Source organism: Heteronotia binoei, chromosome 21 (assembly GCF_032191835.1).
Source record: "Heteronotia binoei isolate CCM8104 ecotype False Entrance Well chromosome 21, APGP_CSIRO_Hbin_v1, whole genome shotgun sequence".
NCBI classification, from domain to species: Eukaryota; Metazoa; Chordata; class Lepidosauria; order Squamata; family Gekkonidae; genus Heteronotia; species Heteronotia binoei.
In genome coordinates, this window is record NC_083243.1 from 77,705,240 (window position 1) to 77,733,175 (window position 27,936).

General features: G+C 43.6%; 1 protein-coding gene across 1 annotated transcript in view; it reads left to right on the plus strand.

Annotated features, from left to right (window-relative positions):
* The window catches only part of BAHD1 (bromo adjacent homology domain containing 1), a 98,541-nt gene extending 75,501 nt beyond the window's left edge, over positions 1-23,040 (plus strand). Inside the window, exons 3-7 of the mRNA XM_060263138.1 lie at positions 8,058-8,419; positions 12,965-13,124; positions 15,550-15,626; positions 18,146-18,237; positions 19,713-23,040. Coding sequence (XP_060119121.1) covers positions 8,058-8,419; positions 12,965-13,124; positions 15,550-15,626; positions 18,146-18,237; positions 19,713-19,902 — 881 coding nt within the window. The 3' untranslated portion in view covers positions 19,903-23,040. The remainder of the gene's footprint in view (positions 1-8,057; positions 8,420-12,964; positions 13,125-15,549; positions 15,627-18,145; positions 18,238-19,712) is intronic.
* Positions 23,041-27,936: the final 4,896 nt, after the last annotated feature.

A 27,936-nucleotide genomic window follows, 5' to 3' on the forward strand; every position in this document is an offset into this window, starting at 1 on the left:
ATCCTATTACTCTTCTGCCTTGGCTTTCCACCAGGAAGGTCCTGCTACGCTTTCCTATTATAATTCATTTGTTCACCCTGGACTACTTTGCCAAAGTATGCTGGTTTACTATGCTACCCTGCATTGAGCTGTACTCTTGAGTCTGAGCATTAACTAACCTGATACTGAGCCTTCCTCATTGACCTGCTGTCCTTTCTGTCTCCCTGCCCCCCACTGAGCTTCAGTTGTCTCTTTCCCCATAACTGCAGCCTGAGATGGAAGTATGGAATTCATTTTTTTTAAAAAAACCTCAGATTATTTTTTTTATTAATTTTTTTAGACCTACAAGTAAAGCCATATAAAAAAAGACTAAAAGGTCAGCCTAACTCAGCGCAGTAGCCAGGATTTCATGTTTGTGGGGCCTTCAGCAGTAGTTTTTGGTTGGGGGGGGGCAAGGGGCAGCCTGGTTTGGCCCTAAATATTTTCTCTGCTTCTCAAGTGAAGCTACAGCCCCTCCCACAATTTGTCTAACTCATTAAACCTTCCATCTGGCTACAAGTAGACTTCTCCCCCCGCCATGCCAATCTGAAGCCCCTACAGTACCAATGCTGCACTTGTTCAGAGTGGTGGCAAGTGACAGTGAGCAAAGGGGGCAGATTGGAGGCCCTCCAATGGAGGGGCCATATAGATGGAATGGAGTGGCCCAGCCCCCACCCTGGGCCCCACTGTAGCTACGGGCCTGGCCTAACTCGTATTTTTTTAAACTCATGTCATGCTAATTTGCTTTTTAAAATAAACCTTATGCCCCAATCATTTTTTTTTAAATCCGACTTTTGTTTTTGGAAGCCTAGCCAAAACATATTTATTTATTTGTGAATACCCTGGCTATCCTGATCTCATCAGATCTCAGAAGCCTAGTAGGGTTGGCCCTGGATGTGAGACCTCTAAGGAATACCAGGATCATTACACAGAGGCAGGCAATGGCAAACCACCTCCAAATGTCCCTTGCCTCAAAAAAAAACCCCTACAGGGTCACCATAAGTCAGCGGCAACTTGACAGCAAAGAACAGACAAACAAACCTGAAATAATTTTGGTGGGTTTAAAAAAAACCCCCAACACCTGTACCTACCATTAACTATTACTAAAATGTAAGCAGAAATTTTCTTCACAACCTAACCGATAAACCTTTAAAAATCAACAGGAACACTTCAAAACTCCATGAAACCACTTCCTACAAAAGACAAATAGAAAGATCATTACAGTAGTAAAACAGAAAATGCAAAAAGATGAACTCTTAAAAACAAATTGTTTAACACTTCTCCCCTGTTAAATTCTAAAACAAGCTTAACTCAACATGTCACATGCCTTTTAAATACTTCTGAAACCTGTGCAGTACAAAACTAAGGAAAACTGTTTTTTAAAGAATCAGAAAAGGCCCTCTATCCACTCCCCAGTAAAAACAAAAGAAAAAAGAAAAACCCCAGAAAAACATGAAACAGCATTTTGCAGTAATTTCCAGAAGTCCTGAAGATAGTTCAGTCAGCAGGCAGATAAGAAGAGCTTCCCAAGCAGGCAAATCCAGAGGAGCAGCAACACTGAGAGCACTCAAAAAAAAGGTAGTTCTGAAATGGAGTCAAGTTATAGGCAGGCCTGCTTATTAGCCTCTTCCCCCCATGCTCAGAGCTGTTGAGGGATGCAAAAATCATCACGATTGAACAGACAGTTTTAAGTATTGCCCCGTGTTGCCTGGAACAGGTTCCCCCCACCATGGCAAGGAACCCTGAGAAAAGCAGATCTGTGAATGTTCAAGCAGTTGCAAACATTCCTGAATATTTTAGGGATTTTTTGTGAATCCCTAACTAGATCAGAATTGTTGGACTCATTTGTTAACAGGGCCAGATCTGACATAAATGTGACTTTGTCAGCCCAGGCCATGTGTGCCATAAAATATAATGCCAAGTACTGGAAATAGGAACTTAATGAAGAAGAGTAGCTGGTAAGCTCTGAGTTGGTGTGTCCTCACTGCAAGGTCCCAGGGGCTGTGGGGAGTGCAGAGGAAAACCTGCATGGGTGGACTTGAGAGCCAGTGGTGCAGCGCTGGGCAGAAGCTTCTGCACTGCCTGGAGGGGAGGCAGACCCCTTCCCCAACACAGTCCCACAGGCAATGCTGTGAGCCTGGGCCTCAGAGTAAAAACATGAAGTGATTGGGTGTTGCAAGCTCTCCCCTGCTCCACCATGGAATAGGAGTGGGAAGGCAGGTTGAACTAACCCTCCCACCTGGGGAAACGGTGGCAGTAGTCCCCAGGTAAGGCCATATACATGGTAGCACCCAGGCCCAGCAAAACCTGATAAGCCTGAAACGCCCATGTGGCAACTGCTGTCTCTGGCCAAGACCCACCAGGCATGGCAGGACAATGTGGGGGTTCAAGCCAGAGATCGTCAGCAAGCTGCATCACTGCCATGCTGCTGTAGCTGCCTCAGGCCAATGAATCATCTGATGGGGGAGTAGGCATTGTGCTCACCAGGCCTCACATGTGGCAGAGGCCCCAGGCCAGCCAGTAGCCATATAACCAGAGATTGCTGACACTGCATCTCCCCAAAAAACTAGGCAGCACCTTCTTACAGTTGAAGGTCCACTGGGTGGTTCATAGGGGAGGGAGTCCCACCCACTGAGCTGTGTGCTCAATGGCAGGACTAGGCCCCCAATTTGTGCAAAAAAAAACTGCCAAAGAATGCCTCATGGGCATGAGGTTGGCCTCATCATCTGAACCCCCCTACATGCAAACACCAATCCCTGTGGCCATCTGGGACATCATCCCTGGAGCTGCAGGCTGAACAGAGGGATATACAATCTTGTCTTGGAAACCTGTGCCAGCATGAGTGGACCTGTGGGTGGCTCCCAACTTCCCAGTGAGGCTGCCACTGAAACAAAGGGTTTCTGTTTGACTGCTGCAGACAAGGTTGTTCCACCTTGCTGAAACCACAGAGTGGTTCTACCCCCTCCCCCTCCAAGTAGCCTCCTGTTCCCTCCCTCGCACCATTTGCTCACATGCTGGATAAGAGCCCTGGATGGGCCGGTTGCATTTTTTGGGCTTTTTGTTTGACACCCCTGAGCAAAAACCCAAATGTTGTTTCAGCTCACCAGGATGTACCTGAAAAATACTGTAAGGTATATTTTCAGCCTGGAAATATCCAGGTGCCGATCCCTATTTGTGTTCAGTAAAAAAATCCTGTGTTCAAATTTTCTGAATCTGCCAAGTTTCCAAGAACAACTTGTGTGCTTAACCATTTTGGTAACTGCTGATCCTAAGCCAGAAAGACTGAACGCCCACAACAAAATGACTTGCTCCTACAACCTACCCTCTTTCTCTGCAAAGGTACCTTCGGGGGAATAGAAACCATGTAAGAAAGACCTACAGTAAAAGGAACCCCTGAAGTGGGATAGTTCTTTGGGAGCCTGGGAAAATCACAAAGTCCTGGACAAGAGAGAGAACTCAGATCTCTGTGAGCCTTTTCCCCCATGATGCTTTGTGTGTCGGGAGAGACAAGATAGATCTTGAAATGTTAAATTATGTCTCCAGCTTGCCTACAAAATTTTATTCTGAGATCTCAGTATTCGAGAGAGATACCGTGTGGTATGCAGTCAGAATGCCAATGTGAATTGAACCCAAGGCCTCCTTTTGCTTGGCCAATAACCAAGAAATTGCTTAAATCAAGTTAAATTGGGCTATGCAGTGCAGTGCTCATAGTGCAGCAAATGGAGATTAATTTCTTCTGTCTAGTACAGTGTTTCCCATTTGCAGGGTCGTGACCCAGTACTGGGCCACAGAAGCCTCACTACCGGGTCACAAGAAAAGCCAAAGCTAGTCCCGCCCTCAGCAAAGCTAGCCCCGCCCCCCATCTCTTTTCTGCAGAGAGGAGCTTAGCTGCCTCTCCTTCCTTCTCCCCTGCTCCCAGTGTTTGAGAGAAAAGCTGGCATCCATTGGCACTTTAGACCCATGAAGTGTTCTTCAAGGTATGAGCTTTCATGTGCCTTGCACTATGTTCTTTTGGGGAGATTTCCTCGGGAGGCCTGGGCAGCAGCTGGGAGGGGTGGGAAGTGGGCATTCCAATAGCTGGGGTTTTTTTACCAAATGACCCCTGGGCAGAATATTTGCTGCTTGGGGTCATCTGATCGATAGGGAGGCTTTTTTTCCCCCCTTTGGCCGCCCCCTTCTTTCTTTCCCTGCAAGTGATGCTCTGTCTGTATTCTTGGTGCTGGGGGGTGGGGGGTGGGAAAGCAACAGTGGGAGGGCTTCTAGTGCCCTGGCTCCACTGATGGACATTCTGGTGCTTTTGGGACATTGTATGAGGAAATTTTGGACTGGATAATCCACTGGCATGATCCAACATGGCTCCTCTTATGTTTATGTTCTTTATTTCCATGTCTTTCTTTTCTTTTCTTTTCTTTTCTTTTCTTTTCTTTTCTTTTCTTTTCTTTTCTTTTCTTTTCTTTTCTTTTCTTTTCTTTTCCTTTCCTTTCCTTTCCTTCCATTTCATTCTTTCCCTTTCTTTCCTTCCTTCCATTTTTGCTGGATAAAACTTTTCTGTTCATCATACTGTTGTTGCAGACATAGGAGCTCTGCCAATGAAAAGCTGGCACCCCCAGTTGTAGCCAGGTGGCCTTCTATGAAATTTCTGTGTGAGTGAGTGAGAGTAAAAGGTGTGGGGTAGAAAGAGATTATTGGAGATTACTGCGGTACATCTCAACAGCACTGGCAGAGATGGTACTATGAACTTGGCACCATTTTACTGGTCCTGCTTTTAACAGCTGTCTGACACCAAAATTAAACTCCTCCTGTAGATATTGAAAAGGATGAAAGTAGTTCACTGCCTAAGTATCTGCACAACAGGTTGCTTTTAAAGGCATGGGAAACACAGCCAGTAAAAAGCTGCAAGCCCTCATAAATATCCTTTTTGGGATAACTGCAGAAAAGCCTGTGTGAACTTCATATAACTTGAAATTAATTCATTAATTGCACTACAATTCTCTGCTACCTTTCATAACAATTTCCCAGTGTTTCAACCAAAGAAAAGTATGAAAAATAGCTGTCAAAAGATTTTCTTGAAACCAAACAAGCTTGGTTGTAGCTTGAGGCAGGGTTCCGGTAGTAGCAGCTGATAGAAGGGCCTACTAAATGTGTCAGCATATTTTGAGGTCGAGCAGCTGCCAGGGCCCAGTGTGGGTGGTACACAGTGCTGGCATTCCTGATGGCAATGGCAACAGCACTCCCAACTGCATACACTGGCTAGTGCTGTTGAGGAAGGGATGTGTAGGTGGTGCAGGCAATTGAACATGGGCATTAGGAGTGCTTGCAAGCTGGAGAAGAATACACAAACAGATAGGTGCATGTGGGTGTGGGGGTGAAAAGAAAGGACCGCCCACTTTCCACCCCCATTTTGGCTCAGCATAAGTTTCGGAGTGATTTTTCTGAAAACGAATTTACTTCTGAAAAAAAGGCAGGTTTGGGGGAGTGCCCTGGAAGTGACATCACAGGAAAAGGTAGAGTTTTGGTTCAGTGTGCCCCGGAAGTGACATCACTTGGTCCTTGACACCACAAGAAATGACATAATTCCTGTCTCCCGGCTCCACCCCCAAAATCTCCTGGCTCCACCCCCAAATTTTAGTGGGCCACGAAGGAAAAGTGTAAAAATAACTGGGCCACGGGAAAGAAAAGTTTAGGAAACTCTGGTCTAGAAGATATGTATGACACACTGCTTAGGAGCTCCTGGTCCATGTGGAATGATAGGAGTCAACCACAGTCTGTCAGTTTTCACTGAGATTGCACACTCCAGTGTAGAAGGAACTCCTTGTTTGGGGAAGCCCCCAGCTTTGGATTTCCCCCTTCTGGCCTGCATGCTACACCCAAGGTTCTGCTTCCCTGGGAGAGGAGGCAACATGTCTTGTTGGCTTATCTCAAACCCTTCTGCCTAGTTTCTGGAAACTTGATGCTGTTTATGTTGGCAGTATCAGCATTAGCAAGGGACTAGGGCTTTGCATTTCAGGGAGCTGTGGAAAGGTGATTGCACCCTAATGATTGTCATTAGAAGAACTTGTCATATTTATTAGTTGCACTTGTTTTTACAGCTGTGGACCCTCATAGGTCAGGAGTATTGCTTTCTTTAATGCTTCTGTCTGGAAGGAGGGAAGACTGTTTCATAGGTTTTTTTTAAAAAGGAAACAGCTTGCAGTGTGGAAGGCAGAGGGCAGCAGTTTCCCACTGCAAAAAGCCTCAGCCATTCTTTGCTCTTTAGAATGAAATCTGCTGTGGCATTCATACTACTACTCTGCAATGATTTCAGAGGCACTTCTGGGTGTATGTGCACACGGACCCGCTTCGCTCACACCTTCCATTTATGTGAATTTTCACAGTTTACAGAGGCTACCTGAAGCTCCTTTGCGGACTCTTATGTGAGCCCCGGGGAAACATGCTTTCAAAAGAAGCAATGTCAGAATTTATGACCTCTCAGTATATACCTTTTCCATTTAAAGTCTGCCTCCCCCCCTCCCCAAAAAACCCCCAGCCTTCTGTAAGACTGTTGTGTTGCATGTTTTCTGGAAGTACATCAGTGATGGTGGTTTCTGCAGTGCCTCTGTTCCATAATACAGAGGCAGCCTGGGAACATATATAGAAACTCAGTGCAGCAGACCAGGCAGAGGCTGAGTGTTTTAAGCACTTGCTATAGGTGGTGTTACAGGAAAAGACTTGTCTTTCAGTTACCTGGATCCAGGTCAGGAAGGGCTTGAAAAGTAGGTGCCAGAGAGCTTTGACTCTGAAAAGCTCACATCAGCATCATTGCTGTTTTACTGGAGTCAGATGCAACTTGTTACCTTTCAAACACTTGAGCACAGCTTTCTGAGACATTGGTTTTTAAGATCGATGCAGCTGCTTCTGGAGGCTTATGTATATGCACGTATATGTATATAGCTATTGTATGTGTAGCTATTGATTTAGTGGCTTGATATAAATGTTGAAAAACATTGGCAAGAATATTGAGCCTTGGAGAACTCCATATTTCAATATACACACAGATTACTCAGTCTTCTGATATGGTATGTTTGTGTATTCTTGGACAGAAATGACCAAAACTCTTGGAAAACCCTGAGCACTTGAGCAAAATTGAGAAACTATAGACAGTTCAAGAAGCATCAGTAACGAGGATCAATGTCTGTCCATTTGAAATTGTAGATCATCCACCAGAGTAGCCAAAGATGTCTCGTTTCCAAAACCAGGCCAGTTGAAATGGGTCAAAGATAGATATTTCAGTCATGGAAACCTGAAGTTGTTCTGCAAGAAATACAGCTGTAGCTGTGCCAGGTGTGTGGCATCCACTAAGACCTGGAGTTGTTTTAGGTGCTTGAACTTGGGTCACGAATTCAGAAAAGCATTCTTTGGTGAAAATCTATAGATTATCTTTGAATTTACCTGTAGCTCTAGAATTTGCACTCTCTCTGGAATTCTCAGAATGTGGACAGTAATGGCATAAAGGCAGTGTTGAAACAGCATCTGTTAGCACAGATAGGTACAGCAATCCTGTTACTGGAAGCATGTGGTCTTTCAAAGGAAACAAAAAAACGCCTTCATGAATTTCTTTTATCCCACTCACTGATCAGAAGATCTAAAAAGTTGCTTCAAGGGTGGTAAGGAAAAGAGGAAGATAAATGAAGGTGTCATGTTTCAAATTATTCTGGAGGATTTTGCACTCTGGAAATTGAAATTGCTTTGTAAATTGTAGTAGAGAAAGAAGAAGAGAAGAACTGGCAACAAGGCAAAAAAAAATCTTAAGGCCAAAATACCATTCCTAATGACTAAGAATGACATAATAAAACAACTATTCTGAGGTATGATACGTAGTTTTGGATCTTGATATTTGTGCTTAGTCATTGTTACACAGGACTTTACAATCCTCCTCTCATGAAACAGCACAATAATCCTGGGAGATTGAGTCTTTATCCCTGAGCAGCAACATTTCATACTGTATTCTGCTTTTTTCTCTCTCCTTCCCTTTCTCCTGTCCCTCTCAAATCTCCTTGCAGACAGCTGCAAGTCCCTGGACCAGCTGAGCCTCACAATCCCTGTGGCAGGGCACCCTGTTTCACCTGCCCACCCACTCTCAGGATGTCCGGTACCCAGTGTGCCACCAGCTGCAGAACCTGTTCCTCACTTGCAGACGCCCAACTCAGAGCCCCAGACTATGGCCCGTGAATGCCCGCAGAGCTCCAAGCCCCCCAGCGGTTCTAAATCTGGTCTCCGGAATACTACCAGCTGTTTACATGTGTCTGACAGCAAAACGGCTGGGGCTCACTCTCATCCAAAGCAGCAGCGCATTAACCGGAGGAGAGCCACGAATGGCTGGGTACCTGTTGGAGCAGCTTCTGAAAAGGCGGTCTATGTTGTGGTAAGCCTTCTGTGACCTACTGTTTTGTTTTCATTGTGCAGTGCCAAGAATGCTGGTTAACCAAGCAAAATCAGCTCTTCTTCCCAAACTAACTTATTCTGTGCTAAATTTTCAGCAGCCTTGTTTGTGATACTTTGTGGCTTTATACCAGAAAGCCCCCATGCTTGTGTGTTGGGGAAGATCCTGTGGCTCAGTAGTTGCTGGTCAGCCTTAGCTATGCCAAGGCCTTGTGAACAAGAACAGCTGTGTACATTGTGAGAGTCCTGAAGTTAGGACAGTGACGCAAGGGGGCCAGTCCTCACTTGCCTTTGGAAATGTATGTACACCATTACTGTGAGAATTCAGTATGATAGATGTAGAAAATGGAAACTTACAAGAATATTTAGAATGAGAAAAAGAGGATAAAACTGAGAGAGAGAAATCTTGGCACATATTTCTGTAGGACAAGTATTTGGGTGGGGGAATGTTGGAGTATTGTGCCTCCCCTGCCCCAACAGGTAATGGCAGTACCAAAAAATTCTGTTCCAACTTATTCTGCAGGACAAGCAATTACCAGAAAAAACACCCAAGATGTTTTGATTTTGTCTTTTCCTTACAGTCATCAGTAACCAAGAGGGGCAATTTAGATGTAATAAACAATGATGAACACAAACCTGGATAATTGCCAGCATCATAAGCTCCTTCTACACTTTTGTTGCACAGCATGCTGTGATTGTAGATAGAAATCTTCCCTTTCAGTGATTTGTGACATGCAAATGTAGGGGCCTTCACTTGCTGAGGATTGGTTCTATTCCAGTAACTTACAGTGCAGTCTGAAACGGAGTTACTCCTCTATGCCAGGGGTGGCCAATGGTAGTTCTCCAGATGTTTTTTGCCTACAACTCCCATCAGCCCCAGCCATTGGCCATGCTGGCTGGGGCTGATGGGAGTTGTAGGCAAAAACATCTGGAGAGCTACTGTTGGCCACCCCTGCTCTATGCCCATGGAAGTTTAGAAAGGTGTAACTGTGCTTAGGGTTGCACTATTAGATTCTTAACCAGAATTAAAGTTAGGTTAAGAATTATGTTAGGGTGCCTTCATTTAGACCAGGGGTGGCCAAACTGTGGCTTGGGAGCCACATGTGGCTCTTTCACACATATTGCGTGGCTCTTGAAGCCCCCACTGTCCCATTGCCACCTAGGAGAAGGCATTTCTTTCTTTAAATCACTTCGCCAAGCCAGCCATTGACTTGGAGAATGCATTTAAAGTTAAAGCTGCTTTCCTTCCACCTCTTCTTCCCTCCTTCTCCTCATCTATTTTCTCCTCATCTATTCCTCTTTAACAATGGAGGCCCAAGTAGCTGCCACTGCCAAGTCAGCTTTTTACCATCTGCGGATGGCAAGGCAGTTGGTCCCCTTTCTCGAATGCGACGACTTGGCAACAGTGATCCATGCTATGGTCACCTCAAGACTGGATTACTGTAATGCCCTCTACATGGGGCTGCCCTTGTCCCAAATCCGGCGACTCCAGCTAGTGCAGAATGCTGCAGCCAGGCTGTTAATGGGAGTTCCTCTGCGGGAGTACATTCAGCCTGTGCTGAAAGCACTGCACTGGCTACCGATAATGTACCTTAGGGACTGCCTTTCCCTGTATATGCCGCAGTGAGCACTTCGGTCCGGGTCTCAAAACCTGACAGTCCCCAACATCAGAGAAGTGAGGCTCAAATCAACGAGAGCCAGGACCTTTTCTGTTGCTGCCCCTAGCTGGTGGAATGAGCTGTCGGGAGGGATCAGGGCCCTGCCAGAGCTTTCACAGTTTTGCAGGGCCTGCAAAATGGTACTCTTCCGCCATGCATTTTCATAATGACAACATCTGCAGCAGCGGGATTGGCCCATAGAAACATCACCGATGGTCTACCTCTTCATGTTATTGCGATCCTAGGAGCTCTTAGAATGGCTAACCACAATTCAGATTGCTGTCTGAAACCTTGATACCAGTAGATGTTTTTAGAAATTGTTTTTATGTTTTATGTTTTTATTATTGTTTTATGTTATTTGGTCACACAATGTAACTGTGTGACCTCAGATTTGTGAGCCACCCTGAGCCTGCCTCAGCGGGGAGGGTAGGATATAAATCAAATAAATAAATTCATTTTCTTTCCTTCCTTCCTTCCTTCCTTCCTTCCTTCCTTCCTTCCTTCCTTCCTTCCTTCCTTCCTTCCTTCCTTCCTTCCTTCCTTCCTTCCTTCCTTCCTTCCTCCCCTCCCTCCCTCCCAGCTCCCATACATCAGATGTTTATTCTATGTATTTCTTATGTTAAGGAAATTTGGCCACTCCTGAGTTAGGCATTGGTGCACTAACTGAAGTTTGAAGACTTCCATCTTCAGTCTTGGCATGTTGTGCAAGGGGTGCAGGGACGGGAGCAAACATGCATATCTGGAAATTAACCAGGTTCAATACTGATCTGAAACAAACTAGAGATTTGTTCATGACAACTGATTTGAAACTGAGCAGAAAGATGAGTTTACATTTTGGTATTTTGAGGCAGAAAATTCAAACTGTGCTTCTAACATAGTTTGCTGCTCTATAATAGTACACCAAAAATACATTGCCTGAGCCAAATACTTTGTTGTGATGTAATGAATAGGGTTGGCCTGGCACTGTAGTCTTTTTCATTATGTTTCCACTACAAGAACATAGCCCCCCCCTCCACGCCTTGTTATCACAATCTCAAAACAAGCTTGAATTTTCATGGTATATTACTGTCATATTGTGATAGATGCGTAACTTTCTGGCTTGGTCTGAACGGAACAATGGACCATGGTTTGCCGTTACATGAATAGATCTGAGGGAATTGCTGTCCTCTTCTTGTTTGTTCAGCACTTTCCTTTTTGTGGCAGACCACAGTTTACTTCCAAACTGACAAACGATGGTTTGTGTTTCCCCTGCAAACCAGGATTCAAAACTTCAGGTTATTTGCCTGGCTTTTATGGAGAGCACAGACCATAGATGTGTTTCAGATATAACATTCATTAACTTACAAGGGAAAAAAAATATGGCTGTGAATAAATACAAGAAATACCTTCTATGTCAGTGTAGATATATACACTTCACATACAGTTCTGCAAATACATTCTCTGGGGATGTTTTGGTCTGTGATGCTGTTAGAATATGACACACATCCCAACATCACCCAAAGTAATCTTTGACAAAATTATGGAAGCAGTATTCAGAGTATGCTCCCACCAGTTTGATAGAGGGGTGGATCTAACCGAACTCCAAGGAGGCTTCCATTGACCAAAGAGGTCTTCTTCCAACTTAAGTGGCTCTTTCTCCAAAGGAATGTGAGCCACAAAGAATAGTGGGGTATGAATATTTTAAATAAATAAGTAAATAAACTTAGTAGAATGGATGGATTAGGGGTAAAATGTACCCCACTGAATTTCTCTCAGGATCTGACCATTAATCTTGAGCGTCTTTCACTGCTGTTTGCCAAGTCTATAATTTTGAGCCAGTGTCCAGTGAGCTAGTTACTAAGAGTGGTTTTTTTTTTTAAGTTTGCAAATAAGGATACTTTGTACAAACTTCCTTCTCCTGGATAGTCCTTTTGGCTTCTGTGGATCTTCCAGATTCAGTTGATTGAATCCTGAGTGTAGTAAATAATATATATTTTAATTCAAAAGAGCTTCTAAGGAATGTGCAGCAACGTAAAATATGTTTGGTTCATAAAGCATCACAATATTGGGAATGAATAGCAGCAATGAAACAGACTGCTGTATCATTCTGCAACATAGCACAATCTATCAAGCACATCAGAGGGCTGTTAATTAAAATGCTTCATATATAGCACTGAAGCTGGTATCAGCTTGCCATATTCCAGCTCCTAAACCCAATGCTAACATAATGTTGCTTTACAGGAATCCACACTTCAAGCTTATTTATTCTGAAGTAGATTCAGGGGTTTGCTGTTTAGTGCATACACTGGAACTTGGTAATTCAGTAGTGCTTTGATTCTTGTGTTTGGAAGCACATGCATTCCATAAACAAGTTGCAGACTTACAAGTTGTATATTTACAAAAACATTAAGTGGCTTTTGGTTCTTACCTGCAACACTTTTGTAGCAAAACACCTTGGTATGAGTGGACTGAACTGTGTTCCTTTATTCAGGAGAGTTTAAAGCTAATCCTTCTAGTAGGGGCACTAATATTGTCTTGTCTCAAGCTGAATGATAAAACAGCATGCCTGTTACAGAGCCTTCTAGCTAACAACTGGTGCAAGCAAGCTAAAGTAACTTGAATGTGTGTTTGTGTGTCTTTCTCGGCTTAATAATCTTTGCCTCTCATCTGAGCAGTATGTTTTACTTCTGAAATTTAACCTGCTGGGAGAGGAGATGCATCGTGTGGTTTTTGGTGCAGCACAGCCTTTCTCTAGCAGCAAAGGCACACCCTTTTTGGCAGAAAGCTTTTGACTCTGTGTAGGTGGATTAGAGGAAGCCGGTGTCTATTTCTTAGCATTGTTTCCCAGCCTCACTTCTTTTCTTGGCACTCTTCCTTGTCAATATTTGTAGAACGAACCCGAGCCAGCTGTTCGCAAGAGCTACCAAGCTGTGGAGAGAGACGGAGAAATCATCCGGGTCCGAGACACAGTGCTCCTGAAATCAGGTCCACGAAAGAAGTCTATGCCTTATGTGGCTAAGATATCTGCTTTATGGGAAGATCCTAAAACAGGTACTAGAGGAACAAGTTTAACCTCAGAAGATTTTCCTGTCTGGGCATCAGAGGAAAAATAGCAAGGAATGTAATTTGTGACAGATGGCTTGTAGAATTAGCTAATATTGAATTTGTTTATAAGAGATCTGTAGAACTGGAAGGGAACTGAAGGTCATTCTGTCCAGCTTTCTCTTTGCACTTTCAACCTTACACTTAATGTATTTGTGATTGTACTCAAATTATAAGCAAACTGAAGGGATTCCAGTATTACTGTATTGGAGCAAAGAATGGGTTTGGTAAAAACACTCCTGGGTGACTTAAGCAAATATATGGTTCCGACGACATTGATGATAACCCCAAGATCAGGCCTAGAAACCATGAGTAAACTAGCAGTGCACAGGTTGTGTGTGCCCTTCTCCATCCCAATATAAAATGAGGGTGCTGCCAAGGTATGTGCATTTCTGGGGTGACTCCTCATTTGGTGCACCTTGCATGATGCAGTGGTGTAAGAGGTGCCCCTTGTGGCCCAGCATGTGTTGACAGAGTGGCTCCCAAGCTGCTGTGGTAATACAGAGACTTTTGGGGCCAAGGTGCAGTACTTCTGTCTCAGCACAAAACGACGACGCCCTAGATGTCTTCTGTCATGATGGGGAAGTCTGTTGAGTGTCAAGAAGATACTTTGGCAGCATTTACTAGACCCTCTTCAACCAAGGTACTCAAGGGCAGGGCAGAGGGGAAAAGAATTAATGTATTTTTATGGTGATCTCTGAACTCATGGTTCACAGTATTGGCCTTAGGAATGGCAACTTCTCATTGTTGGCTCAGGCCCAGTATTTGGAGATGTTTGCCCTGGAAACACTTATAGTGATCTGATGACTCTTAACATCTTAGCAACAGCTGCTCCCATGTGATTTTGTAACAGCCAGAATGTCATGAACCTCTAATTAAGCTAATGTTCTTTACAGCTTGCAGTCTGGGAAATAGTATAAAGCTCTGATTTTTCTACCTAGTTGATTGTCTTGCTTCTAGCAGCTGTTTGGATTGTAATTTATTATGTTGATGAATTTTTAGAATTTTAATAAATTAATGTACATGTTTTTATGCTATTACTCACCCTGAGCCTGCCTCGGCGGGATATAAATCCCAATAATAAAATACATAAATAAATAAACATCATGCTGCATTGCAGGTGAGAGCAAAGAAGTAAAACTATTGGGGGGGGAGGGGGTGGAGTTCTCTGGTGATGCAGCAATCCATTTTAATACAACTTCTGTACTTGCTGAAGATGGTCCAGGCTTTCAAAGTAATTTTTTTAAAAAACAGAAACTTTATTCTGTAAAGTTATATGATGAACATCTGAAATGATGGGTGCCAGAGGAAGAATATCATTTAGCTGTCCCCTTGGTTCCTAAAATGGAGTCCTGTGTTGTTAAAAGGGCAGTTTGGCATCCTAGAGTTCTCTAATGCATCTGAACCCATAGCTAAGCAGCACCTCTCTATGTAATTATTATTATTGTAATGTGCAGATGAACACCTTGAAGGAAGCATAAACAGCCAAGAATGTCATTTTAACAACTGACCTGAGCCATTCTCAGTCCTAGCAAAATTAATGCAGTTCTCGATGGTATATAATGTTGAAGGGTGAAAAGATGACAGTTTCCGAGCAGTGGTGCTGTTCTGAAAGCACTTGCTATGATCAACCCAATTGCATCTCTCCGGGCCCAGCTATTGGGGGGGGGGGGGTGTAACTTTGAAATAGAAACTGGCTGTAGCCCCTCTGATGTCATTAGCAAGCTTCCTTCTCCCATCTCATCCCAATATCCTGAAGAGCGGTTTCACAGTTTAGAAGTTTTAAAAAGGGGGGAGAGAGATAAATGCATGAATGTTCATAGGGCATTTTTAAAAAAGAAAATGCTCAGGAGTGTAAAATTAAGAACATATAAAAATAAGTTTTATGAAAAAAGCAAGTCCTAATTGACTGTTGTAATGAATTAGACTACTATAGTATGTAGTTAATGTAGCATTATAATTATGTATGATTTAGATATCATAGATGAAGCAGTTGTAGTAGAAATGATTGTTTATGCTTTTGTTTATATCCATGTAAGATGATTGTCCATGTATTAGGTATTATTGTAGTTGTGTTTGGTATTCTTATGGAATATGTTATCATTTACAAAAATGAGAGAAAATGCTCAGAAAGCACATAGGTGCATGGGTGATGGCTAAGCTGCATGTAGTTCACAGGTATGCACATCCGTCATTTTTATCTTATTTTACATCTGTTTTACATCTGTTGTTTTTATCTTATTTTATTTCCTGTTTTACATCTGTCATTTTTGTCTTACTTTACTTCTGTTTTTATCATGAATGGCGTAATCTTATTACTGTGCTTCCTTCTGCTGCTCAGATTTTCTTAACATCTGCCTTTCTCTCCTTCCAGGGGAGCTGATGATGAGCCTCCTGTGGTATTACAGACCGGAGCACACTCAGGGAGGCCGCAATCCTAGCATGCATCAAGTGAGTTGTTGAGTTCCACAGGATGTTTAGGATTCTTAGGCAAGGATCACAGTGCAGCCATTTTCGTGCCGGAAGTGGAAATGGCACACCTGCCTTATGTGAATTTTGAACATTTCAAAACATGTGGTGCATGTTAAACCACCTCTTTATATGTTACCCACTTTGTTTGATTAGGTAAAATTTGTGACATGCCAGTAGCTCCAAGAAAGATGTGTTGGAATGTTGTTGTAGAGCACATCTCTAAAATCAGAGCTGTCAAGGGTCACCACAGGTGCCCCCTGACAAAAATCACATTGTCCAAACCTCATATGACAACAGATCACATGACTTGCTTGTTCCATGGGCTCTTGGAGTAATATGGATCCCTGGAATTTTAACCACTACCCTCAGTTTCACACCTCAGTGACCTTTCCTAGAATTACAAGGTATAAAAATATGTAGAATATACAGGTGACTTTTTTTTCTTTTTTGGTCCAGATCTCTTTTTGTTGTGTTATGTGCGTTTGCTATTATGGAAGATCTAAATGTCTCTTATCCAGTTAATAGGTCCCTTGTAGGGAAATTGTGTTTTACCAATAGTTTTGTTGTTGTTGATGATGGATGGGCAACAGTGCTTCCTCTTCTCTCCTCTTACAACTCCCCTGTCAATTTCTTTTATTAAACTTATTCTAAATAAGATGGCTAGCTGGAGATGAATCAGCCACTCTTGACTGACCCAGAGGAAAGAGAGCATTTTTCTTCAGATTAAAACTGTACTGTGACAAAGTAAAAGGGAGTTTGTGAGGAAAGGGGATCTAACCAAAGCAGAGATAGAAAGGGACGGTGGCTCAGTGGTAGAGCATCTGCTTGGGAAGCAGAAGGTCCCAGGTTCAATCCCTGGCATCTCCAAAAAAGGGTCCAGGCAAATAGGTGTGAAAAACCTCAGCTTGAGACCCTGGAGAGCCACTGCTAGTCTGAGAAGACAATACTGACTTTGATGGACCAAGGGTCTGATTCAATATAAGGCAGCTTCATATGTAAAGATACAGGCTAAATAAGGCAGCATTTGAAGCTGTCATATTCTGAGTTGACAGCTGGTATTTGAATGTTACAAGTCTTATGTTGAGCTCAGTCCTACTAGCATTCATTTTTTAAAATTGAAAGTGTTGAGTATAGAACCTGGGACATTACACAGAGGAAGTATATATTCCTCTACTGAGCTGTGGCCTTTTTTCTTTGTCACTTCACTCTTTGCGGGGAAAAAGTAAAGAGGGGTTCTGAACTGCACTCATGATCTTGGCAGTTGCTCTGTTTTAGCTGTTTTCATAAATATAGACATGGATAGCCAGGCCCGGGGATCTGGGAAAGTAAAAATACAGTAAAAAAATATTATCACATTAGATTCCAGTTAAGTTTACTTTAGTAGTCTTGACGTCAGTAAAGCAGTAAGAACCAGAGGTCAGCATGGATAGGACCAAAATTCCAAAAGCGATATACCTATGAAATTTAAAAAATATTAATATCTAATACTTATCTGTGGGAAATGTGTTAATAAGCAGTGCTAAACATAGCTATGTGGACATCATCACTCTTAAATGTATATGCTCAGGTTTATAGAATTGTGGTATCATGCTAAAAATATTTTAAAACAAAGATGTCTATGCATACAAAGTAGTATTAAAAACTACGCTTGCTGTGAGAAATGCCTCCTTTTCTCCACCATGTTGCTCTCTACCTGTCTCTTCTTACTTTTCTTTTATTCCATCCTTCTTCCACAGGGTTCAGGGTGTGGGTACACAGTTCCTCCCTCTTCCATTTTATCTTCCCAGCAACTTGATGGAGTGGAAATTTGAGCCCAGCCTTTCCCAGTCTTTAGTCCAGCACTTTTACCAACACCCCCTAAAAGCCCTTCAGAGGCTCTGCTTCTGCCTTGCTTACTGTATTGTATATCTTTACCATTATATGAAATGTCAATTATAGTGTGTCCAGAAAAATCTAATGGATGCTGAACTTAGATTAAAGATATACCTCCTGTTTCCACTTAGTAGGGAACTAGCCTCTTTGACCTGATTGGGATTTAGTTCCAAGAACTTTGCATTGATCAGTCTGTTAGGCTTGCTGGTTAGAGTAGGCCTCATTCCACATAACTTATCTCACTAAATAGATTCCAATTGAAGCAAGTTCATGGGTTCTCCCCTTAAAGTTTTTCCTTATGATTACACCTAATAAGAACACAAATTGTTGGCCCAGGCTAGTCAAATCTCAGAAGCTAAAGCAGGGTTGTCCCTGCTTAGTGTTTGGATGGGAGACCATCAAGGAATTCCAGGGTTGCTACACAGAGGCAGGCAGTGTCTCTTGGCTTGAAAACCCTACAGGATAGCTGTAAATCAGCTGTAACTTGATGGCACTTTCTACCACCATTCCTTGGACAAACTGCATCCAAAGCTGTAAGCATTAATATGCATGTCATGACAGCATCAGCAAGAGTGTGGATATGTTTCATCTAACGCTAAGGTGATCTTCATTGTGTTTTCTTATAGAATGAGATATTTGCATCCCGACACCAGGATGAAAACAGTGTTGCCTGTATTGAGGAAAAGTGCTACGTTCTGACCTTTGCAGAGTACTGCAGGTAGGTGGTGCTCTTAACTTGCTTTTCTTTCAGTGATCTGTAGAAGAATGGTGTGTGCTTTACATACCCACCACCTTGCTTATAGTCTGTGCTACTATTTTTGGTGTGATGGGTCTACTCTGCCTGTCTCTTAGTAGGTGTCATGGTTCTCTGAGACTTTTCTGCTATTTTTATTAGATTGTTCTTGGGAGCTCCAAGAGAAAGCACATCAATAGAAATACTATTTTTTTTGTTTACTCTTGTATTATCCTTTTTCCTCCCAACTATTCACTCACTGTTCCTCTGTCTGCCCATCTTCCTTCAGTGAATCTGCAGAGACTGAGAAGTGGTGACTTCTTAAAACGTTTGTATCATGCAAATTACAGCCAACTAACAACCTGTAATCAAAATCCCACATTCCCTGAAACTACATAATCCAGAATTTTCTCCTACTTGAATATTGCAAAATTTACAATATTATTTCATGAAGGAGTGATAATGAAATATGTTTTTAAGTGTGACTGAAATCTTGTGCATTATCAAAAGTTTCCTTATTCTGGCTATGAGGAGCAGTCTGTAAAATTACCCATTCAGAAGATGTCAGATTTTTGTTTTGTGACATATTCATTGGTTTAGATCAGGGGTGGCCAATGGTAGCTCTCCAGATGTTTTTTGCCTACAACTCCCATCAGCCCCAGCCATTGGCCATGCTGGCTGGGGCTGATGGGAGTTGTAGGCAAAAACATCTGGAGAGCTACCGTTGGCCACCTCTGGTTTAGATAAGTCTATAGCCAGTAGGAGAGGGGATATCTCAGTATTAAACAACACTGTCCAATACTCTGTCTTAGTTCTTGTTTAAAAAATTCCTACAGAAATCAGATCTGCTATGAGGCTTGTGCACTGTTCTTTGGAAAGGCAGTGTAAAAATCAAAGAGCAGCAGATGTTGTGTTACATGCCACCAAAGGCCTGGGGAAATTAAACAGCTTAATAGAGTATGCATCAGGTGAACAGAAGAGAGGAGGGAGTTTGTAGATGAAGCACCACTGCAGAAATTGCCCTTTCTCTGGTAGCTGTGCATCCACTTTTAAAGGAGTTTTTTTGGGGGGGCGGGGCATGGAGCAGAACTGCTGCTGACAGTCTCAACAATCAAAGTAGTTAGATGGTTTGTATGGAAACAGAAACATACATGGTAATAAAACCTGGGAGTTCCTGATTCAATAAATTGCTGTGGCAGACAGCAATATCTGGCCATGGTTTAGAGAGAGATTGTGTGCATGCAAAACATCCCAGATTCAGCTCCTAACACCTCCAAGGTAAAAGAACTCAGGTAGCAGATTCTCTGTCTGAGGCCCTGGGAAGCAGTTGCCAGTCAAAGCAGACAGTACTGACCTTCATGGACCTGGGGGTCTGGCTCATTATAAGGCAGCTTCATTTGGATTACATGTTTATCTGAGCATTTCTGCTTTTTAGTCATGGTTATTTAATTGTTTGACAGATTTTGTGCCTTGGCAAAGCGTCGAGTTGAGGGGATCCCAGGCAAGAAAACTGTGATGGTACCTCCATCAGAAGAGTATTCGACCCCTGCGCATCGCAAGGTTCCAGAGGACACGGACCCAGAGCTGGTTTTCCTCTGCCGCCACGTCTACGACTTCAGACATGGACGCATATTGAAGAATCCCCAGTAACAGAGCTCTCTGTGACTGTGGGGTTGACAAGCAGCAAGAGAAAGACAAGGGCAGGCTGACCTCATTGCTCATTTGCAGTCCTACTCTTCGGAGCACTGCCCACAGGCACAGGACAGGATGCCTAAGCACTCTATCCTCTGTATTTGGAAGCAGGTTTTCTGTTAAGGCAGATGTTCAAAGCACAGCACTTCATCTAAAGAGCATAAATCGAAATATATATCTATAGAGAAAAGTGTGTGTGTATATAGATATAGGTACCTGCTTCTGTAAATCTATATCTATATGTACAATGAGCTTCATATATTGAGGGGGGAAGGGAGGATGGTCCAGGGGATAAAAGCCAGTAAACTGAATCCAGAGCCAATCTTGGTGGGAGATGGTTAGAACATAAAGAAGGGAAACTTCAGCACAGGAATGAATCAAACTGTGATAGGTCCTTGATCTCAAGTCCTTACGTGAAGGATAAGGATGGAGACTCATGAAAAGTCTCTTTTGAAGACATTAGTGAAGCAGATATCCTTCTTGTATGTGGAATATGTTTCTCTCCGTAAAGGGAGAAGGACCACACTTGGGGTAGCTTTTATGTTCTATAATGATCCAGTAAGGTTGGAGATTTTCCAGCTGGCTCTGAGCTTCATCTCCAAAGCAGGAAGTGGGAACGATGTAATAGGATTACCTCACGCCATTATGAAAAAGCTGCATATCTTTCTTAGGCTGTGGTCCTAAGCCATTGACAAAAAGTCAGTTCCATTGAAACAGTGGGACTTCCAAGTAAATGTGATTAAGATCAGGATGTAATAAAACTTTAAGCATCATGCCTGTTTGGGAGGGAAGGGCAGTATCTTTACTTCTAAAAAGCTTCCAGAGTATGGAGTCTAGGTAACAGCTGCTATGATATTGATATCTTTCCCATAGAAGTCTTGAGGCATCTCTTCCTTTGGTAGAAATAGTTCATACTCCTTCCCATCCTATTTCCATTTTCTTTGCTCTCAGTCCTTGTAGAATCTGGATTTGCGCACTCCATTGTACTTGGGAGGGGCTAGAAGCAGGGTTAAGAAATGACAGTGTGTTACTTTGGGTTGTATTCTTTACAGAAAAGCATCTTAACCCTGATCAGTTTAATCTGTACTTTTGCTTGCCTACCTCTCTTCTCTTCCGACACCCCCCCCCCAAAAAAAATCTCTTAACACTGACATCTGAGCATGCCCAAGAAGGTGAGATTCTTTGGCTCCCAAAATGAACTGACCAATGAGAGGTTTGCATTGTTAAAAAAAACTGCTACCTGATTCCTATGGATACTTCTGCCTCTTGCCTTACATGTATAGCTCTTAGAAATACTTTAGTTTAGCTTTTCACACAAAGCTATTTCAGTTAATTCTAAAGCAAACCAAAGGACAGCATAAGAAGAGTCCACTGAATCAGTCACACAAATGTGCTGGGATTCCATTTGTCGATTGCACTAATTCTGAAGAACGAGAATCAACACTGTATCAGTCCACGTACCTGCTGACAGTCAGAGTCGCTCACCTGAACTGGGGAATTGCATTTTTCGGGGAGTTCTGACCCTAGTGTTAAATGATCTAGAAGTGTTCCTATGGCTTTAAAGTTGTTGTCTTTTCAAGTAGAAGTAGCACTACCTGGACTTGCCCATGAGCTGAAATCAAGAGTATTGGCAGCTGTGCTCTGTGCTTGCCTGGCCTGGAGAAAGTGGCCCTGCCATGTTCAGTTCCTAGTGTGATAACAAAGCGATATCTACAGATTTTTGCTCTACATACCAAAGAGGGGAGAAGTCATGAAAAGAACCTTTTGAAACATTGGGAAAGACTAAAGGTGGTGGTGGTCATTGCCACCTGATCACAGAGGGATGATTCCTACTATATTCTAGTGGGAAAAGGATTATTCCTGCTATTAAGGGGGAATGTCCCATCCTACAACTGAACCCAACAGTCCATGGTTGATGCAAGTTTGCTAGTGTCCAGAGTAATGAGTTTATTTTTCATTAACCATTGCTTGGGCATGTAGGGGAGCTCTTGGAGTGACTAGTGCTGCAAAGCACATCTGCTTTACAAGAACGCAAATGGCACAAGAGTTTCCATGCAAGGTTTCACTCAGGCCAGTGATAACATGACTGAAAGGAGGCTTTGGTTTTTATCTATGGAAGGTAGAAACAGCATGACTCTTGTTAGTCTAGTGGTAAGCAGGAGTGGTTTGGGAGCAATACTATGGGTTCTGTAGCTACTGCCTGTTCTTCCATTTGCCTGGCTCAGGAGGGAATTGTAGAGGAAATGGAGCAACTGGAATAGGGAATGTTCCCAGAGTGGTGTGGATAGAGTGTGTGTTAGAATATGGGACAGTCTGATCTATGCAGAATCAGATTTGAGATTCCTTTTTTGCTGTGATGGGGAGGATATTGCTAGGTATCCTCTCTTGGAAAAGGGGGAAGTGTGATGGTCATAGTGTAGATAACAGGAATCCTCAAAACATTTAATTCAGACTCAAATTCAGGGTACAAAGCTCTGTTGAGAGGTTTTGAAACTTAGCTTCAGAAACTAGAGTAGTTTCTGAAAACCTGGTTTGTGTTGCTTCCTCATCCATTGTTGTCCTGCCTCGTTTCCAGGTAGAAAACACAAACAAAAATAATTATCTGTCAGAACGAAACTATAAATGCCCAGATTCTGGGAAAGGCTTAGGAGCCCCCTTTCTGAACAGGGGAGGAGGTCCCCCTTCCCCTTTCTTGCTTCTGATATTGTCAGAATTCTACTTCAGGCCAAGAATATTGTTTAAAGACTTGTGTGGTGGTTTTATGCTGTATTGCGGACAGCATGTAAATGATTTGAAATGTCTTATCTGAAATGAGAATATTTCATGCTTTTTTAATCTATTAGATATGGAAATATTTTTGAAACTGAAAATGCAGTCAGTAGAATTAAAATTGAAATGTAATACATGTAAAATATATTTTAGTTGATAATTTTGTAAAATGCACTTTTTGTGTCTTTTCCCTTGTTTCCCAGATCTGTATTTCAGTGTTTACAGATGGAATGAGAACATTCCCTATACCCTCCTTCTGTGAAAAAGATATATTAGAAGTAATTCTTAAAAATAAATTTGAGAAATTGTATTGATTTAGAAAATGAAGGTGAGACTGTTTTGTTTTTATTCCCAGTGTTTCCTGTGTTGGTGGGGAGTACTTGATAAATGGATGTTAAAAGGATATCCTATATTCTCTGCAAAGTAGTTCACAAAGGTGAATAAAATCACAATATAAAATATAATACATGTTGCTTTTTAAAGGCTCTGAGGCATCCTCTGTTTATAATCTCTGCTGCTTTCTGTATAAATCTCAAGAGCTGTATAAATCTCAAGAGCTGTATCTCTGGGAGACTGCAGCCAAGAAATCAGAAGGACTAGGTGAGTATCCTTGAGGACAGGGCCTTCCATTAAAGGAGATTGCCACAGGCTCTGCTCCTTTTGGCCCCAAACTGACTTTGGAATGCAAAAGAATCTCTCCGATGGCTTGAGTTAACAAGGTGGGATGGTTTGAGGGTTAGAGTATCTGTCTTAATGATTAGTCGACAATATGAGATAGGCAGATGACACCACATTACTGGGAGAAAATAGTGAAGACCTGAAACTACAGATTAAGGTTAAAGCAAGAGGTGCCAAAGCAGGATTACAGTTGAACATCAAGAAGACAAAACAAGTAATGACTACTGGGAAATTCCACAACTTTGAGGTTGACAATGAAGAAACTGAAATTGTTCAAGATCTTCCTTCGCTGCTTCATCAACCCAAATGGAGACTGAAACCAAGAAATGAGGAGGAGATTAGAAAAGATCCTTAAATGTAAGGATGTGTCACTGGCAATCAAGATTAAGGTAATTCATACTATAGTGTTCCCCATTACTGTGTATAGGTGTGAACAGTGGACAGTGAAGAAAGCTGACAGGAAGAAAGCTGATTCATTTGAAATGTGTTGAAGGAGGTTTTTACAGATACCATAGACCAACAAAAGACAAATAAGTGGGTTCTAGATCAAATCAAGCCTGAACTTTTCCAAGAAGCAAAAATGACTAAACTGAGGCTATCATACTTTGGTCACATTATGAGAAGGCAAGATTCACTGGAAAAGACAAGAATGCTAGGAAAAGCTTGAAGGCAGCAGGAAAAGAGGAAGGCCCAACATGAGATGGATTGACTCCAAATCAAGAAAGCCCCAGCCCTGTTTCAAGACCTGAGCAAGGCTGTTAGGACATTTTGGAGGTCATTTGTTCATAGGGTTGCCATAAGTCAAAAGCAACTCGATGGCACTTAACCCACACACAATTTGGAGAGATTAACTCTTAGGAAAGGGATGAGATTGCACATGGACATCCACTTATACCTAAAGTTGGGTGGAAGGAATTATGATTAAGAACTGGTTGGAATGACACAAGCAGCACTCCCCAAACTGGCAGAGGATGACAGCTATGTGAGGACTTTGCACAAGTACAAGCCCTCAGTGCTCAGTGACTCAGAGAGGAGAGCTGAAGGGACACAACAAAATACCTTACTGCCCCTCATGGCCAAAGGGGAAAGTGGTTAGGATCAAACTAAAGCTGCTTTTTAATAATACTGAATCCAGACCCAACTCAGTTTCCACTTTGTGGGAGACTAATTTTTAAAGCACTGCATGGGCCCAGTTCAGATCAGGAATGCAATACAGGGAGTCTCTTCCTCTCTTAAACTGAAACCCAATTTGCTTAAAAATGTCACAACTCATGGTTATGTTTCATTTGGGTACACTCTCTCTCTGCCTCTTTTCCCTTCCCAGAAGATCCTTTCAGCTGCCCCTTCACATCTTAAAGGATTGCAGAGTGGAAAGAAAAGGAGGGCTTGGAGGGAGTGCTTCCATTTTGTGGATCCCAATTTATTGCATGTCATTTCAAACTAAAGCTGTTTAGCAAACTGAGGTCAAAATTTACATTCTGATAAGGTTGTTGAAATGTGCTGAATTAAAACAGTGTACTGGGCTAAAAGCCCAGTGAGGGTGGCATGGCCTTAGGCAAGTCCCCCAGCCAGTTGGTCAGACAGCAATGTTAATGGGCTCTCTCCCAGAGCAGCAGGCTGTGAAGACTAATGAGATGGGGATGGTGCAGCACTTTGGGCAATTAAGAGCAATTAAAGGGGTGGAAGAAATGGGTAGTTCTGTATTTCCTCTCCAACCCTCCCCTTTTGCTTTACTAACACTGCTGCTGTTCATGGTCCTTGGCTTGGCTGCTTTTATTTCTCTAGCGATTTCTTGTCAATTTCTTAATGGAAAATGTAGTGACCATGTAGCTGCCTTTGTCTTTTCACTGTCCAGTCAAGGAATTGCACACAAGGGCAAATGTTTCCAGTTGTGCATCCTTTGCCCCTCAGAGATTGCTGATGCTGCTTTTTGTGCAAAGATTGGGGGGGGGGATGCTTTGAGAGGAAAAGAGGGTATTTTCTGGAGCTTTGGGGGTTCCTGAGTCCAGGATTATCATTAATTGGTGAATGAGTGCCATCTGGTGGTAGATTTATAATTAGCTATGCATGGTCCGAGGTGTTCAAGAACCAGTCAAGTGCTGTGCATATTTATCCTTTGAACTTTAGAGGAGCTGCACCTCAATCTGTTGTGTGTAATGATTCAACGCAACAAAAGTTACCAGGTAGGGTCAAACTTCCCATGATATGTTAAATTAATGATTATATCTTCTAATGCATTTTTAATGTTGAAAAGCAGACCTGGAGAGAGGAAATATGGCTTGGGTAGTGTTTATTAACCCTTTTTTGTCCTGGGCTCTTTACTAGTAGGCTCTACCAAGATACTAGCTTGGGAGAGGGGAAGTGGGAGAGAGACATGGGTTCCCATATCTCCCCTCGCCCCCAGCCAGTTACTGGGGATAATAGCAACTTGAGCCAGCCAATTTCTATTGGGAAAACAGCTCCGGGCGAAAGGATTAAATTTCCCCTCTTCTGGAGATCCAGTTTGGTGTAGTGATTAAGGGCAATGGACTCTAATCTGGAGAACTGGGTTTGATTTCCCACTCCTCTACATGCAGCTGCTGGGTAACCTTGAGTCAGTCACAGTTCTCTCAGAGCTGTTCTCTCAAGACCGGTTCTCTCAGAGCTTTCTCAGCCCCACCTACCTCACAGGGTGTCTGTTGTGAGGAGAGAAAGGGAAAGGAGATTGTAAGCCACTCTGGGACTTGAAGCGAATCCAATATGGTCTTCTTCCTTTGTGCTTTGGCCCCATCTAGAATTTCCCCTCTGGTTGAACAGTGGAAGTGGGCTGGGGAGAACTGTGTTCCAACTCTCCATTCATGCATGAAGTTCACCTTGACCCCAGCCTTTGTATCTAACATACCTCAAAGTCATTGTAACAATTATGTGAATAACCCCACATATTCCTCCCTGGACCTTGAGGTGGCTACAAATGCAACAAATAATGGTAGGCTACATTTGACTTTGGAGAGGACCATGGCTTAATGTCAAGCATCTGCTTTGCATAGAGAAGATCCTGTGTTCAGTGTCCAGTATCTTTAGTTAACAGAGAATAAGTGATATGAATGCCCTCTGCCTGACACCCTGTCAGAACTTGTAACTATTGCTGATGCTTCATTGCAATGTAACCAGTACTTGTATTGTGATCTCAGTCTCGCTCATGCAGGGATTGTAACTGAACCAAACTGACTCCATGTTGTAACCTCCCAATAACCCCAAGTGCCTATGTAGCAATTAACCTTGCCCTACTGGTATCCAAAATATTTAGGGCTGTAGCCTGAGTTATGATGTGTCTCTGCACATTCTCACACTGGTGCCCTTTGAAGCCGAGCCGTGTGGCCTTCGGAGCGAGGGGGTAACCTCCTCGCTGATAGTGGATGGTGGGAAGACAGATGTGCTTGTAACGGTGTGAATTGTGGCTTTGTAATGTGTTTGCTTTAGTGTATAAAACTGCGCTGGTGCTGGCCCTCGCCATCACTGTTATCTCGTCTCTTCCAGTGCTTAGTTCTCTCTAATAAAATCCTAGCTTTGTAACCAAGTATGGGATCTGTTTGAAGTTCTTAAGTTCTGACATTATAACAGTGATCCCATTGTCTTGTGGCTTATCTGAACTGGAAACCTGGTCCGATGGCGGCAAAAGTTCCAGACAGCGGAGAGCCCACCACCCCTACAGACGATCCGCCGCTCGACCCGAAGGTGACGGGGGTTAGGCGCAAAATTAAGGTCCCAGCGCCTTTCTCGGTCGACGCGTTCCCCGCCCCACGACCCTGGAGCCCGCGGAAGTCCACGGCAGCGATCGACGCCGCGGAGCAACGGTACCGAAGCATGTTGGGCGAAGGAGGAACCGGAGACGACGACGAGGACCAAGGAGAAGGTCCGGGGGCGCGAAGTGGGGACGACCCGATCCGGACCCTCCGCAACGACTTGTTCGACTGGGTGCGGGAAATTCACGACGACGTGCACAGGGCCCGCGTGTCGATGGCGGAGGACATGCAGCAGAATCTGGGTGCGATCTACGACCAACTTCGAACCCTGCAAACTGCGGTCCTGGGGATCCCGGGTTTAGGAGGAGGGCTGCCGCTGGGGCCGCCGCCCGCAGCTCCACCGGCCCCGCCGGCCCCAGCACCGCCGGTGGCACCCGCCCCGGCTCCACCAGCACCGCCTGCCCCGGCGCCACCGGCACCACCCGTTCCGGTGCAACCGGCGCCCCCCGCCCCGATGCTGCCGGCCCCGCCGGGCCCGGTGCCGCCGCCGGCGGTACCCCAGGCTCCGCTCCCAGGGGGACCCCCGGCGATCCCTGGCCCCGCCGCTCCGGGGGGGGGGGCGACGGCAGGGGCAGAGAGCTGAAGATTACATTCGACGGGAATGCAGAGGACGTGGAGTACTTCACGATACAATGCGGCACGTTCTTCACCCACTGGGGTGCCGACTACCCGACAGAGGCCAGCCGAGTAAACCACATCGCGTCCCGACTGAGGGGCCCGGCCCGCAAGTGGTACGTGGGGCTCTACACGGGAAGGAAGCCCG